This window comes from Mandrillus leucophaeus, unplaced genomic scaffold, assembly GCF_000951045.1.
Source record: "Mandrillus leucophaeus isolate KB7577 unplaced genomic scaffold, Mleu.le_1.0 Scaffold359, whole genome shotgun sequence".
Classification (NCBI taxonomy): Eukaryota; Metazoa; Chordata; class Mammalia; order Primates; family Cercopithecidae; genus Mandrillus; species Mandrillus leucophaeus.
Window position 1 is genome coordinate 3,407,235 of NW_012103798.1, and position 13,515 is coordinate 3,420,749.

At 39.5% G+C, this 13,515-nt stretch overlaps 1 protein-coding gene across 1 annotated transcript in view; it reads right to left on the reverse strand.

The window, feature by feature from the left end:
- Positions 1-13,515, reverse strand: part of TMEM260 (transmembrane protein 260) — a 148,665-nt gene that overhangs the window by 133,928 nt on the left and 1,222 nt on the right. The window contains exon 2 of the mRNA XM_011989605.1: positions 11,542-11,786. Coding sequence (XP_011844995.1) covers positions 11,542-11,587 — 46 coding nt within the window. The 5' untranslated portion in view covers positions 11,588-11,786. The remainder of the gene's footprint in view (positions 1-11,541; positions 11,787-13,515) is intronic.

The following is a 13,515-nucleotide window of genomic DNA, read 5'->3' on the forward strand; positions in this document are numbered from 1 at the left end:
TGCCTCAGCCTCCCGAGTAGCTGGGACTACAGGCGCCCGCCACCTCACCCGGCTAGTTTTTTGTATTTTTTTAGTAGAGACGGGATTTCACCGTGTTAGCCAAGATAGTCTCAATCTCCTGACCTTGTGATCCGCCCGTCTCGGCCTCCCAAAGTGCTGGGATTACAGGCTTGAGCCACCGCGCCCGGCTGAAGTTATATTATGACCTAAATATTCTGTAAGCAAGAGTCTGAATACCCTCATCTCCACTCAGGAAAATCACTAGACTAGAATGTGGGAGGGGCAACCAGCACCATATTCATGTTGTAAACGGTAATTCAATTGCAATAAAACATTATGTCAACATTAATTTAATGTTGTTAATTTGAATTTTATTGGTTTTGCAATTTGTTTGTAATTAGTACATTTACTTTGGTTTTGTAATTGAATAAGAACTGCAACATAAGGAGTACATAACTAGTTTTATGTTCATACATGTTGAAGTAATATTATTATAAACGTAATTGAAGTCAACATCTGGGGAGCAGTGGGAGTTTTTTTTTTTTTCTTCTTTTTAAAGAGGTTTGTATAGCACTAGAGTTTGAGAAACTGTGATGGCACATTTATATACCAGTCCTATTTCCATTTCCTGCCAGATAAACTTAAGTATTTTAAAGGTAATTTGAGTGCAATCATTAAAAAATACATAGATGCATGTATTTATATTCATGTAAAATATATATGTAGGTATATATACATATGCAGGAGAGCTGAAAAATGCTTTGAACTCCTCAGAGATACATTACGTTTACATATGCATTATTATAATAAAAGTAATTACATTGCATCAAAGTATATATACATTGTATCAGGGTATTAACAATAAAACCCAATGTGGCTAATCCTGACCCAGGACCGTAAGTCTATGCAGTAAGCTATACTAATGGAGTGGAGTTATTTTTCACTCATTAGAATATCTTTCTTTTTGTTTGCATTTCTCTCAGATTTTCAAGCCAAATGCAAGTACCGGGATGAAGCATGCAGTCTGTCTGCTCTGATGGAGGGAACTAAACAGCATTCCCTATTTCCCCTGCGTATTGTCACTGCTCTACATCTGAGTGATGGGAACCCGGGAGGTGCTCAAATGAGTGTCATTTGATGGGGAGATGCCTGGTGCCAAGTCTTGAAAAACAAACAAGAAAAAATCTTCATGCTCTGATCCTCTTAACCTGAAGTTCTTACTCTGGAGAGGACTCTGGGAGCTGGGGTGTGGAGGGTGAGGGGGTGGGGGAGAGGAGGAGAAAAAGGCCTCTCCGTGTAAGAGAAAAGCAAATTGAAAGTCACCGAGGGGTGTGCCTCAAGGCAGTTTGTAAATCCACTTCCTTTGTCATAACAAGAACAAATCCCACCTTTGAAGTTTTTCCTTCTTGTTACAAGGGGAATGTCTTTTGTTTAATCCATTTCAGCCCTTAATACTTGACCTGGATCAATCCTGTTGGTTAGATTACACAGCATTCATGCTGATTTTAAACTGGCCTGGGGGTGGGCGGTGGGACAGGTTCTGTCTCATTGGTGTGAGAATCTCAAGAATAATCAACATCTATACCCAGTTCATTTTTACTTTGAATAACAAACTGTCCTTTTATATTTAAATGCATAATTATAATGAGCATTGTTAAACAGATTTCGATGTGTTCTATGAGTGGTGTATTTTGAATGGTCCCTTAAAAACTAATTCTTTTTCATTTATTCACAGAAGGGTAAGAGTGATTTTCATCACATGGCGGATCATGTCTTCAATTAAAAATCAAGAACCACTTTTTCTCTGAGGCCCCACATCACATGTGAGTGTAAGTACAAATTTTTCCAGCAGTAGGAGACACTTAACTGCTCAACCCCAAGGCTGCACATCATCTCTTTCTCACAGGGATCTGATCACTGGATAAGAGAAAACAAGAAAAAACAAAAACAAAAAAACAAAAAACAACAGCAAAAAACCCAAAAACTTGTTTATAAAACTCAACTCCATTCCTCAATCTCTGAAAGAGTTTTCATTTCATTTCTTACAAGAATTCTCAAAGTGGGTGACAGCAAAGGTGAGGATCCCTCTGCATAAACCTCAAAAGGACCATTTGTTAATTAGGTATCTTTCTAGGCAAGTGGCTATTAATTAACTGATTCTTAACAATACGCATTGTTTCTCAAATCCCTTCAGCTTGCCTGAGTGCTAAGAGAACTTCCCAGAAAACCGAATGGATGGCTAAGCAAGGAGGAGGAGAGATGGAGCAGGTTGTAATTATCAGCAGCACTTTTCACTTACCTTTTGTCCCAAAGGAACGCAAACTTCATGACTTCTCCTCACCAGCCAGTTGTGTCTTTGAAAAAGCAAAACGCATAGGAATGACCATAAAACGTCCCAGTGAATAGGGCAGGAAATGTACATTTGATACTTGTGTGAAAAAGAAAATAATGTGCCATCAGCCAAACTGCAAGACAGGTTGGCTACTGGCCTCTTCGTTTTGGCTTGTGTTTGCTCTGCGAGGCTCCCCAAGCTTTTCAAGGGCAGAAGCCATGATTATTAATCTCTGTAGTCACAAATCACATCACAGAGCTTGGGGCTTTGTAAAGTCTCAAAATAGGTTTATGATGATGAATTGACATTGAGAGCACATTGGTGCTCCTCCCTATAAAGGTGAAACTATCTTAGCTTTGTCATCAATAATCACACCAAGTAAAGAATGTAGAATATGCCACTTTTCCTCTTTAACAATCAGGAGAGAGAAGTATTATTTAAGTTATGGTATTTGAGAATTGAAATTACTCATTGATGTTGTCAGAGGCGTTTGAACCAGAGTGACTCCATCTTGAAAAGGGGTTGGGGAAAATAAGGCTGAGACCCACTGGGCTGCATTCCCAGGAGGTTAAGGTGTTCTTAGTCATAGGATGAGATAGGAGGTCAGCACACAGTACAGGTCACAAAGACCTTGCTGATAAAAGGATGTGGTTAAGAAGCTGGCCAAAACCACCAAAACCAAGATGGGGATGAAAGTGACCGCTGGTCATCCTCACTGCTCATTATACACTAATTATAATATATTAGCATGCTTAAAGTCACTCCCACCAGCTTTATGACAGTTTACAAATACCATGGCATCTGGAAGTTACCCTATATGGTTTTAAAGGAGGAGGAACCCTTAGTTCCAGAAATCATCCACCCCTTTCCTGAAAAACTCATGAATAATCCACCCCTTGTTTAGCATATAATCAAGACATTACCATAAAAAACAGCCAACCAGCAGCCCTGAGCGGAGCAGCCATTCTTTTATTCCTTTATTTTCTTAATAAACTTGCTTTCACTTTACGCTATGGACTCACCTAGAATTCATTATTGTGCCAAGAACCCTCTCTTGGAGTCTGGATTGGGGCCCCTTTTTGGTAGCAATGTTATATTAACTCATTTATTCCCATGGTGCTTTTTCATCTCCATCTTTCACACTGGCAGTTGGAACATAATATTGCTGGCAGGAGATAGAAAATATATGAAGTGATCCTGAGAGATGATGGAGTTCAGGACACACTACCCCAAAATATGGCACTTTGACATTTGAGAAAACAGCAAAAGCAGGGAGGCTTCTTTGACCTTCTCCTGTCCTTCTTCCTTGAGGCAGAAACAGGCCATAAAAGAACTCTCTGATTTTCCTGTAAAGTAGGAATAAGACTCTCATTCCAGAGGTCCTCCCTACACCTGGAAGAAAGGATTGGAAATACAGAGACACAGAGATGAATCTGAACAAACAGGCATTGCCATGTTCCCCCAGTTAATGTGACCATTAGATCACATCTTTTGTCCTCCAATCAAACTTCTACATGTTCTTAAAAATACAACTTCCCCTGTTTCTTTGGGTCTTCATTTCTGAAGGCTCCTGAGTCATGTAAAACTGATATCAAATAAATGTGTTATGCTTTTCTTTTGTTAATCTGTCTTTTATTATAAGGGGTCTCAGCCATGAACCTTGTGATGGGTAAGGAAAAGATATTACCTTTTTTTTTTTTTTTTGAGATGGAGTCGTGTTCTGTCACCCAGGCTGGAGTGCAGTGGTGCAATCTCGGTTCACTGCAACCTCCACCTTCCAGGTTCAAGAGATTCTCCTACCTCAGTCTCCCGAGTAGCTGGGATTACAGGCACATGCCACCACGCCTGGCTAATTTTTGTATTTTTAGTAGAAACTGGGTTTCAGCATGTTGGCCAGGCTGGTCTCGAACTCCTGACCTCAGTTGATCTGCCCGCCTCGGCCTCTCAAAGTGCTGTGATTACAGGCATGAGCCAGCGCCCGGCCTCCAAGATAATTACTTTTTATCCCCTACAGAGACAAAGCAGAACATCTTAGCTCACTCTCTTAATCATATGAATTAGATTTCAAAGTTGCCAATTTATCTTAATATAAAATAAATGCAGGTACAGAAATTGATAAGCTGATCCTAAAATTCATAGGAAAAGCAAAGGACTCAGAATAGCCAAAACTTTCTAGAAAAAGAACAAAGAAGACTCACACCTTCCCGAGTTCAAAACTTGCTACAAAGTTGCAGTAATTAAGACTGTGTGGTGCTGGCATAAGGCTAAGCAGATTGTGATGGTCAATTGTATGTGTCAGCTTGGCTAGGCAATAGTCTCCTGTTACTCAATCAAACACTAATCTAGGTATTGCTGTGAAGGTATTTTGTAAATGTGACAAAATCTATAATCAGTTTACTTTAAGTAAGGAAGATTATCCTAGATAATCTGGGTGGGCCTGAATCAATCAGTTGAAAGGACTTAAGAACAGAACTGAGGTTTCCCTGGAGAAGAAGAAATTCCACTTGTAGACTGAAGCTTCAGCTTGTGCCTGAGAGTTTCAGCCTGCCCTTCCTGACAATTTTAGGCTTGTCACAATTATATAAGCCAATTCCTTGCAATAAAACTTGTTCTCTTTCTTCCTTCCTGTATCTGTGTGTGTGTGTGTGTGTGTATGAGTAATTGATTCTCTTTCCCTGACTAATATATAGTCAATGGAATAGAATTGAGAGTAGAGTTCAGGAACAAATTCTTACATTCTTACATTTGTGGCCAGTTGATTTTTGACAAGGGTGCTAAACTCATTCAATGAAGAAAGAAAGAAAGAATAGTCTTTCCAACAAATGATGCTAGGACAACTGGACATCCACATGCAAAGAATGAAGTTGTACCCCTACTTCCTGCCAATACAAAAATTATTAATATGTCAAAATGGATCAAAGACCTAAATGTAAAAGCTAAAACCATTAAAGTCTTAGGAAAAACAGGTGTAAATGTTTGTGACTTTAAATTAGGCAATGGTTTCTCAGATATGACCTGGAAAGTACAAGCAACAGAAGAAAAAAAATAGATAATTGGATTTCATAAAAATTAAATTTAAAAAATTTTAATCTTCAAGAAATCATCAAGGAAGTGAAAAGTACAACCCACAAAATGGGAGAAAATATTTTTAAATTATATTAATAAAAGTAGTAGACTTTTATTGGGTCTACTACCAGAATATATAAAGAATGATTACAACTCAACAATAAAAGGACAAATAACCCAATTTAAAAATGAGCAAAATATTTGAATAGACATTTCTCCAAAACAGATATTCAAATTTCAGAGAAATGTCTATTCAAAAGTTCGTCAATTTTTAATCATTCTATATATATTCTGGTAGTAGACCTTATACTAGCTTTATTAGGTAGTATTATTAGGTCTACTACGTTTATTAATATACAATTTGCAAATACTCAAAATTTTTAATCATTAGAGAAATGCAAATCAAAACCTCAGTAAAATACCAGTTAATATCTACTAGGATGGCTAAAATCAAAAGACAGACAATAGTAAGTTTTGGTAAGGATGTAGAGAAATCGGAACCCTCATACATTGCTGGTGAAAACATAAAATGTAGCAGTCACTTTGAAAACAGTCTGGCAGTTCCTCAAAAGGTTGAGTAATTCTGCTACAAGATATATACCCAAGAGGAATGAAAACAAATGTCCTCACAAAAATTTGCACACAAATGTGCATAGTAGCATTATTCATCATAGCCAAATACTAGAAACAATATAAATATTTATCAACTGATGAATGGATAAACAAAATGTGGCATAGCCATATGATGCCGTACTATTCAGCCATAAAAAGGATGAGGTAGTGATACATGATACAATATGGATAACCTTGAAATCACGCTAAGTGATAGAAGACAGACACAAAAGGCCACAAATTGTATAATTCCATTTATACGAAATATCCAGGATAAGCAAATCCATAGACACAAAAAGTCAATTAGTGGTTTTAGAACCTGATGGGGAGAGGAGACTGGGGATCATTAGCTAATGGGTATGGGACTTCTTCTTGGAGTGATGAAAAACTTACAGAATTAGATAGCAATAGTGGTCACACAAGTCAGAATATGTTAAAATCCACTGAAATGTATACTTTATAGGATAAACTTTATAGAGTGTAAATTATATCCCAATAAAAGGATAAATAGGAGATAAATTAGAAATTCTTTGAAATACATTATAGAACACATACGACCTTACTAGAAGTAGGTCTTTGTGCTTACAACGGGATTGACATGCAAAACACACAGCATTCCCAAGCTCATATTCTGTGACCTTTCCTAGAGGCGAGGGATATCATTATCACCAAGATTTGGGATATGGAGCTGTCTACGTATGTACGTGATATGGAGCTAAGAAATTTCCCAACTTCATTTGTGTAACATGGTTCATTTTGGTTCTAGGGTAGTGAAATCACCTGCAAATAAGGAAACTTTTACCTGATAAAATCATATAATTGACGATCCAAGATGCAGTCACTAATAATAATGCTTTTTTGAGCAGCTACCATGTGCCAAACAGTTTACATATATCATTTCATATTCAACCTACTCCTATGAAGTTACTATTATTACCATATTTCACCAATGAGCAAACTGAAGTTTAATGAGGTTGGTTAACATGCTAACTTGTGTTGCTCTTTGGTAGAATGTGATAATGGCAAAGCCAAGGGTCAAATTTCCAAAGCTTAGGCTCTCTCAATGAAACACTGCCTTCCCAGAGAGGGCCCATGAGTGAGGGTGATCTCACTTGTACGTATGGGGAACTGGGGTAGGCAAAAAGATGGAGCTGGGGTAAATAAGGGCCTGGCTGTACAGGAAGCCAGCACACACAGCTAGAAACACCAGGCAGGAGCATCTTCTCTTTGAGAGGGCGCACCTCTTCCTTGAGAAGTGTGTTCTTTCATAATCCCCAAATAATGAAGTTTTCTCTGTGTGTGTTTTATCCAGAAACACTATTTCTTAAGGCATTATAGCATGCAGCAAAACTCATTGAGGTTCTCATTGATTCAGTTGGTGTTTACTGAATGACTACTATGTGCCTGGTTCTGTGCCCAGTCTTAGGGACATAGACATGAATATGACATATATGAATAAGACTCCTCAAGGAGCCCAATCTAGTGGTGAGCAAAGATAAGAAAACAGACAGCTACAATTCAGTGTGATACATGCCAAGACAGAGTTTGTCATGAGGGCAGAGATGGGCATGCCTACCACTGAGAGGTAGAGCCAGAAAAGGCTCATGAAGATGAATCCAGTAGAAGCCTGAAGATGAGCAGAAATTCACTAGGAACATAGCGCTGGGTATAAGGAGAAGTTAGTTCAGAAGAGAAAGGGAGAAAGGAAGGGGGAGAAAGGCATGCACGGCAAGGGGAACACCTGCAAACAGTGATGGAGCCCATTGTGTTTCCATCCCACACCACCTGAAGACCACACTTCACAAGCCAGCAAGTCTGGGATGGTAAGGGGTTGTGACAGACACTGTGAGTTGTCTACCCAATAACTCCCTTCCCTTCTTGTTAGTGGAATCCTAATTTTGTTTGTGATAACAAACAGCCCACCCTTGGAGATGAACCGTGGCTGGTCATGTCAATCCTTTTGCTCTTAGATGACACTCATTTTCTTAGCCTCCCTTAGAACTGGGAGTGATCAGATGACCTAGTTCTGGTCCATGAAATGTAATGGGAAAATTTTCTCCTTTCCTGAAAGAAGGGGCAGAATGACTGGCACCACCTCTTTCCCATTCTTCTTGCCTCAACCTTAAACGTGATACCTGAAATAATACCGTGAAACAACAAACAAAAACTAAAATCCAACTTGCTAAGAATGAAGGACAGAAAAGACATAAATAACCTGTGTCCTTGATGCATGATAGAGCAGTTGTTATAACCAGAAAATCCTCCTGCATAGGACTTCCTGTCATACCATAATCTCCCATATTCAAGCCATCATTGCTGGACATGCTGTAAGTAGTGATCAAAAGCCTTTCTACACGATATAACTTCTAGCTAAAAACCGAGAAGTAGTCCTTTCCCTATTCCTTCTTTAAAATTCCTCTATCAGCAGCTTTTCTCAGTTTGGTGCATAGGTTTCATTCTTGACTGACCAGCTTTGTGGGTGTCCTTCCTAATTTTCATTCACTCCCAACTCTGGGGAGTAACAAAAAGAACAATGCCATTTTGCCCTGGCATATTCAGGATAATGTGGTGTCCATGGCAGCCATTATATTGTACGAGGTCCCTGGAGCCCCGACAGACAGTAAATGGCTGTGGTAGAGATGGCCCATGATCCTGGGGCCATGCACATGTCAGGCTGCAATTACCAGAAAGATTTCAGCTTTTGCTCCTGGCAAAGGACCTTGTTTATATTTGTCATTGGCACCATTGCTTCCATTGCTGGGCCAAAAGCTTATTAGCCACTGGAAGTTGGCAGAGGTGCATGGACCAGAGCAGCTGACTGTGACATGAGGAACTGATATTCTTGCAGTCTTAACAGTGCCTCCACTGCAGCTTTCTACTGGCCAAATTTGTGAGGACCCACCTGTAACAAGGGGCAACTGGCTATCTTTAGTCACCTGCATCAAATCCATCTTCAGCCCGAAAGACAGAAATAATTTAATCCTAGACTTGGATAATTTGGTTAGTTTTTTCTTTCATGCTCTATGTAAGAAAAACCCACAAAGAAAGCAGCCAAAAATGACTTTTACTCCTGAGTTGAGGCCACCTAGATTTTGTTTATCAGTGAAAGCTCTGAGAAATGACAGAGCCTTGTGAAAATACATGCAGTTGTCCCTCAGTATCCACTGGGGATTAGTTTCAGGATCCCTGCAGATACCAAAATTCAGGGATGCTCTAAGTCCCTTATATAAAATGGCATAGTGTTTGCACATAACTTTTATATCATCTCTAGATTACTTATAACACCTAATAAAATGTAAATGCTATGTAAATAGTTGTACTGTATTTTTATTTGTATTATTTTTTATTGTTGTTTTGTTATTTTTAAAAAACATTTTCAACCCATAGTTGGGGTAAATTTGCAGGTGTGGAACCTGCAAATAGAGAGATGACTGTATACTTTCCCCTGTGAATAATAGGGACTTACTTAATGTAAGATCATCATCTTTAGGAAATCGTGGGCTCAGTAAGGGCAGAAGCAAGGTTTTTTATTTTAGCACCTCCCCGCAGGACCTAATTTGATGCGCTCTCTTAGTAACTGCATCTTGTGCTGTTTTCTTCACTCTCTCACTCATCTCTCTTGCCTCTCTCACCTCCACCTCTTGCATTTTTTCTTCTCTGGGAGGCTCCATGTCCTTTTACATGGAGATTAGTTTAGCTTACCTAGGTTTCTGCAATTCTGAATCTCTACCTATTACCCTCTAAGCACAGCAAAGGCTGGCTAACCAAGTAGTGCAAATAAGGTTTCTCCTTAGAAGATGAGGGAGCAAAAGGTTATATTTGTACCTATATCCATATAATGCCCATAAATCATAATATCAACACATTTACTCTCCCACTTAAAAACCTTCTGTACTCTCTTTGCTTACCGAGTAAACTCCCTCCCCTTCCCCTGATCTTCAAGGTCCTCTGTGACCAAGACCAATCTTCCTGAAAAACAAAGTTTCCCAATATTGGCACTATTGACATTTGGGGCTGGATAAGTTTTGCTGTGGCAAGCCATGCTGTGCATTGTAGGACATTTAGCAGTATCCCTGGCTTCTACCCACTCGATGTCAATAACATACCCCCACCCAGTTATGACAACCCAAAATGTCTCCAGACATTGCCAAATGTCCCCTGGGTGGCAAAATCTCCCCTGATTGAGAACCACTGCTTTAAAGCCTTGTCACCTGCTACTTTCCATACTAGGCCTGTACTCTGTCTATCTCCAACACACTTGGGGTGATCTCCCCTTCATACTTTGGCTTACTCTCTTTCCCTGGTTTGTGATGCCCTCCCTTTCACCACCCAACCCCATCCACCTAAAATCCTACCCATTCTTTTATGGCGAAAGTCTTTACTCCATGAAATATTGCCTAAATTCCTCTTACTCAAAGCTTTAAGCATTTGTCCTTTGAATTCTCAGTAACATTTTGTTGATACCTCTCAACTTTAATTCTGCGTTTCCATTTGACTCCATGAGTATAGTAACTATTTTGTAGGTGTTCAACAAATGAGTGTTTGCTAATGCATATATGTATGTATGTTTTTGTGGTTGAAAACTGGAACACAGGTGTAGGAGATAACGTTCTTTCTCCTCCGTGAAGGAGGCCACAGCAGGGTCATTCTCATGCTTTTTACATTGTTCTTCCTGAGTTGCTGGTAATCTATTGTACTAGATCTGAGGATTCAATAGACCCTGCCGTACTGAGCAAAATTTGAGGAAATAAGCAAAAGCTGACCTTATTTCCTCCTGTGACATGGTTTGGATTTGTATCCCCACCCAAATCTCACGCTGAATTGTAATCCTCAGTGTTAGAAGAGAGGCAGGTGGGAGGTGGTTGGATCATGGGGATGGATTTCCCCCTTACTGTTCTTGTAATAGTGAGTGAGTTCTCACGAGATCTGGTTGCTTTCAAGTGTGTAGCACCTCCCCCCAACCTCTCCCGTCCTCACGTTCTGGCCACATAAGAAGAGCCTGCTTCCCCTCCCCCTTCCACCATGATTGTGAGTCTTCTGAGGCCTCCCCAGCCAGGCTTCCTATATAGCTTGTGGAACCATGAGCCAATTAAGCATCTTTTCTTTATAAATAACCCAGTCTCAGGTTTTTCTCCATAGCAGTACAAGAACGGACTAACTAATACATCCCCTAAAACCCATGGTTGATGCCCTAAACCATTCACATTGTTCCTAAGTGCTGAGAAGAGTTGAGGCTGCTCTCCTACTCCAGCAAAGCCCCGGAAATGCAAATGTCCCAGCCTCATCTGACCAATCCAGATCCCATGGCCATAGGCACTCACACTGAGAAGCCCTTCTGCCACAGTAAGTCATGTCAGCGACGTTAAAAAAAAAATAAGATTTTTCTACGGAGGCTCAAACTTTTCCTTTATAAGTCACTTGTCATCTCTGGCGACAGGACAGCTAGAAACTCAGAGATTCCAGGGAAGCTTTCCAGTTGTCATGGTAACTGACCCGATGTGCTGCTGAAACTGTCCTCATAGCTAACCGACCATTACAGTGGTCCTTCACTGGATGGGGTGACTTCAGGAAATTCATTTGGAGTATCTCTCCACTGCCACCTTGAGGTCACTGGCATTAGTGCATCCTCCTTCCTCTTGTCACTGAACAGACACCGGCCTGAGGGATTTGCGTGCTCTCTCTGCCTCCCATGACAGGTGCTGCAGCAGGCTCAAGACACAGCATTGCCCTTATCCCTAGAGCTTAGTCACTCTCGCTGTTCTTACTACAGGCAGACCTGTCAGCAGAAACATGGATGTCTTAGTGCTCAATGACATATGCTAGACAAAGCATGCTGCTTTCTCTAAAAGAAAAGCTTAGGAAAGAAATGGAATTATAAAAATTTAAAAAAGAATCTCTTTCAGAATCTCTACTCCCATGAGATGTCCCGGGTTCGAACTTTTAAAAGCAAAAATAAGAATAGTGACCAAGAAATACATATTTATGTGTGTAAAAGATAGATAAAATAAGGCATTGTTTAATTTCCTTCTGACTTCCCGAACAATTTTATATCATGGACACGAATACTTTCTCATTTTATATGAGTTTTTTTTTTTTTTTTTAACCTGAATAACACAAAGTCTATTTAAAACTATTTTACCATTTACAACCCTGGAATAAACTTCTTTTTCCTGGGTTGTACCTGGTGGTTGGTTTGAAAATCTACTGGCTCCTTTTCAGAGTGTTTTTCTTAAATAAATGTCTGTCACATTAATGGTTAAAATCAACTAAATTCAATCATACACCTGAAACTAACTAAAAGAGAATAATTCAAACGTTCCCAGCTTAAAGAAAGAATGAATATTTAAAGTGATGGATATCTCAATTACCCAGATTTGATCTTAACACATTATAAGAATGTATCAAATTATTACATGTACCCTCAAAATATGTACACCTAATATATATAAATTTTAAAAATCAAGTTCCTTTAGGAAGAAAGGGACACTGATTTCCTCATTCTATTTAGGTGATATATTGCCCTCTAGTGGCGTGATATGCTAAATAGTGATCTAAATCCAATGAGGGATGAATTTGCCTCCATTCATTCAGTGGGTTATTGAACAGCTACTCTGTGCCATGTACAGCTCTGGGTTCTGCCCGGGTACAGCATCAAAGAAGATAAGCCAGTGTCTTCAGTTCAAGGAGCGTATATTCTAATGGGGGGATATAGAAAATTAAAACTTAAATAAGAAAAATCTTAGTGATATATGCTCTGTAGAGAATTAAAATAGAGTTATGTGGAAGAAAGTGGTTGAGTAGATACTTTAGATTGAACCATCTAGAATGTCCTCCCTATGAAGGTGATATATACCCTTAGATGTGAATGCCAAGATAGCTAGCCAAGACGAAGATCAGGAGAAGGAACATTTTAGGCAGAAGAAACAGCTGGAGCAAGAAGTTTAAGAAAGAAATGAGAGGTGTTCAAGGAACAGAAAGATGGTCAGAGCGGCTGGAGCTTGGTAGATGGGAGAATGGCACAAGATGAGTTTGGAAAGGGCAGATGATGGCCAGATCATACAGGTCCTTGGAAAACCAAAGAGAAGTAAGCTGAAGATATCAAGCAGGGGAATTACACAATTTGATTCACATTCTTTAAAAACTCTGGTTACTATGTGGAGAACAAATGCCGTGTGGAGAACAGAGGAGGCTGCTATAGTAATCCTCCAGGAGAAATGATGGAGGCTCGGCCCAGCATGACATTGGTGGGAATGAAGATGGTTGACGCATTTAGATATGTTTTAAAGGTAGTATCAATGGGATGTGTTCATGGCTTGGATATAGGTGGTGAGGAAAAGAGAGGACTTGAGAATGACACCTTGATTTTTAATTCACTAACAGAATGGAAGAAAATGATATATACCAAGATGAGAAATATTGCTTGAGTGTTGTGTTTGGGAAGCAAATCAGGTCATGGTCTTCATAATCAGGATACAAAATACAGAACAACTTTTTTTTTTTTTTTT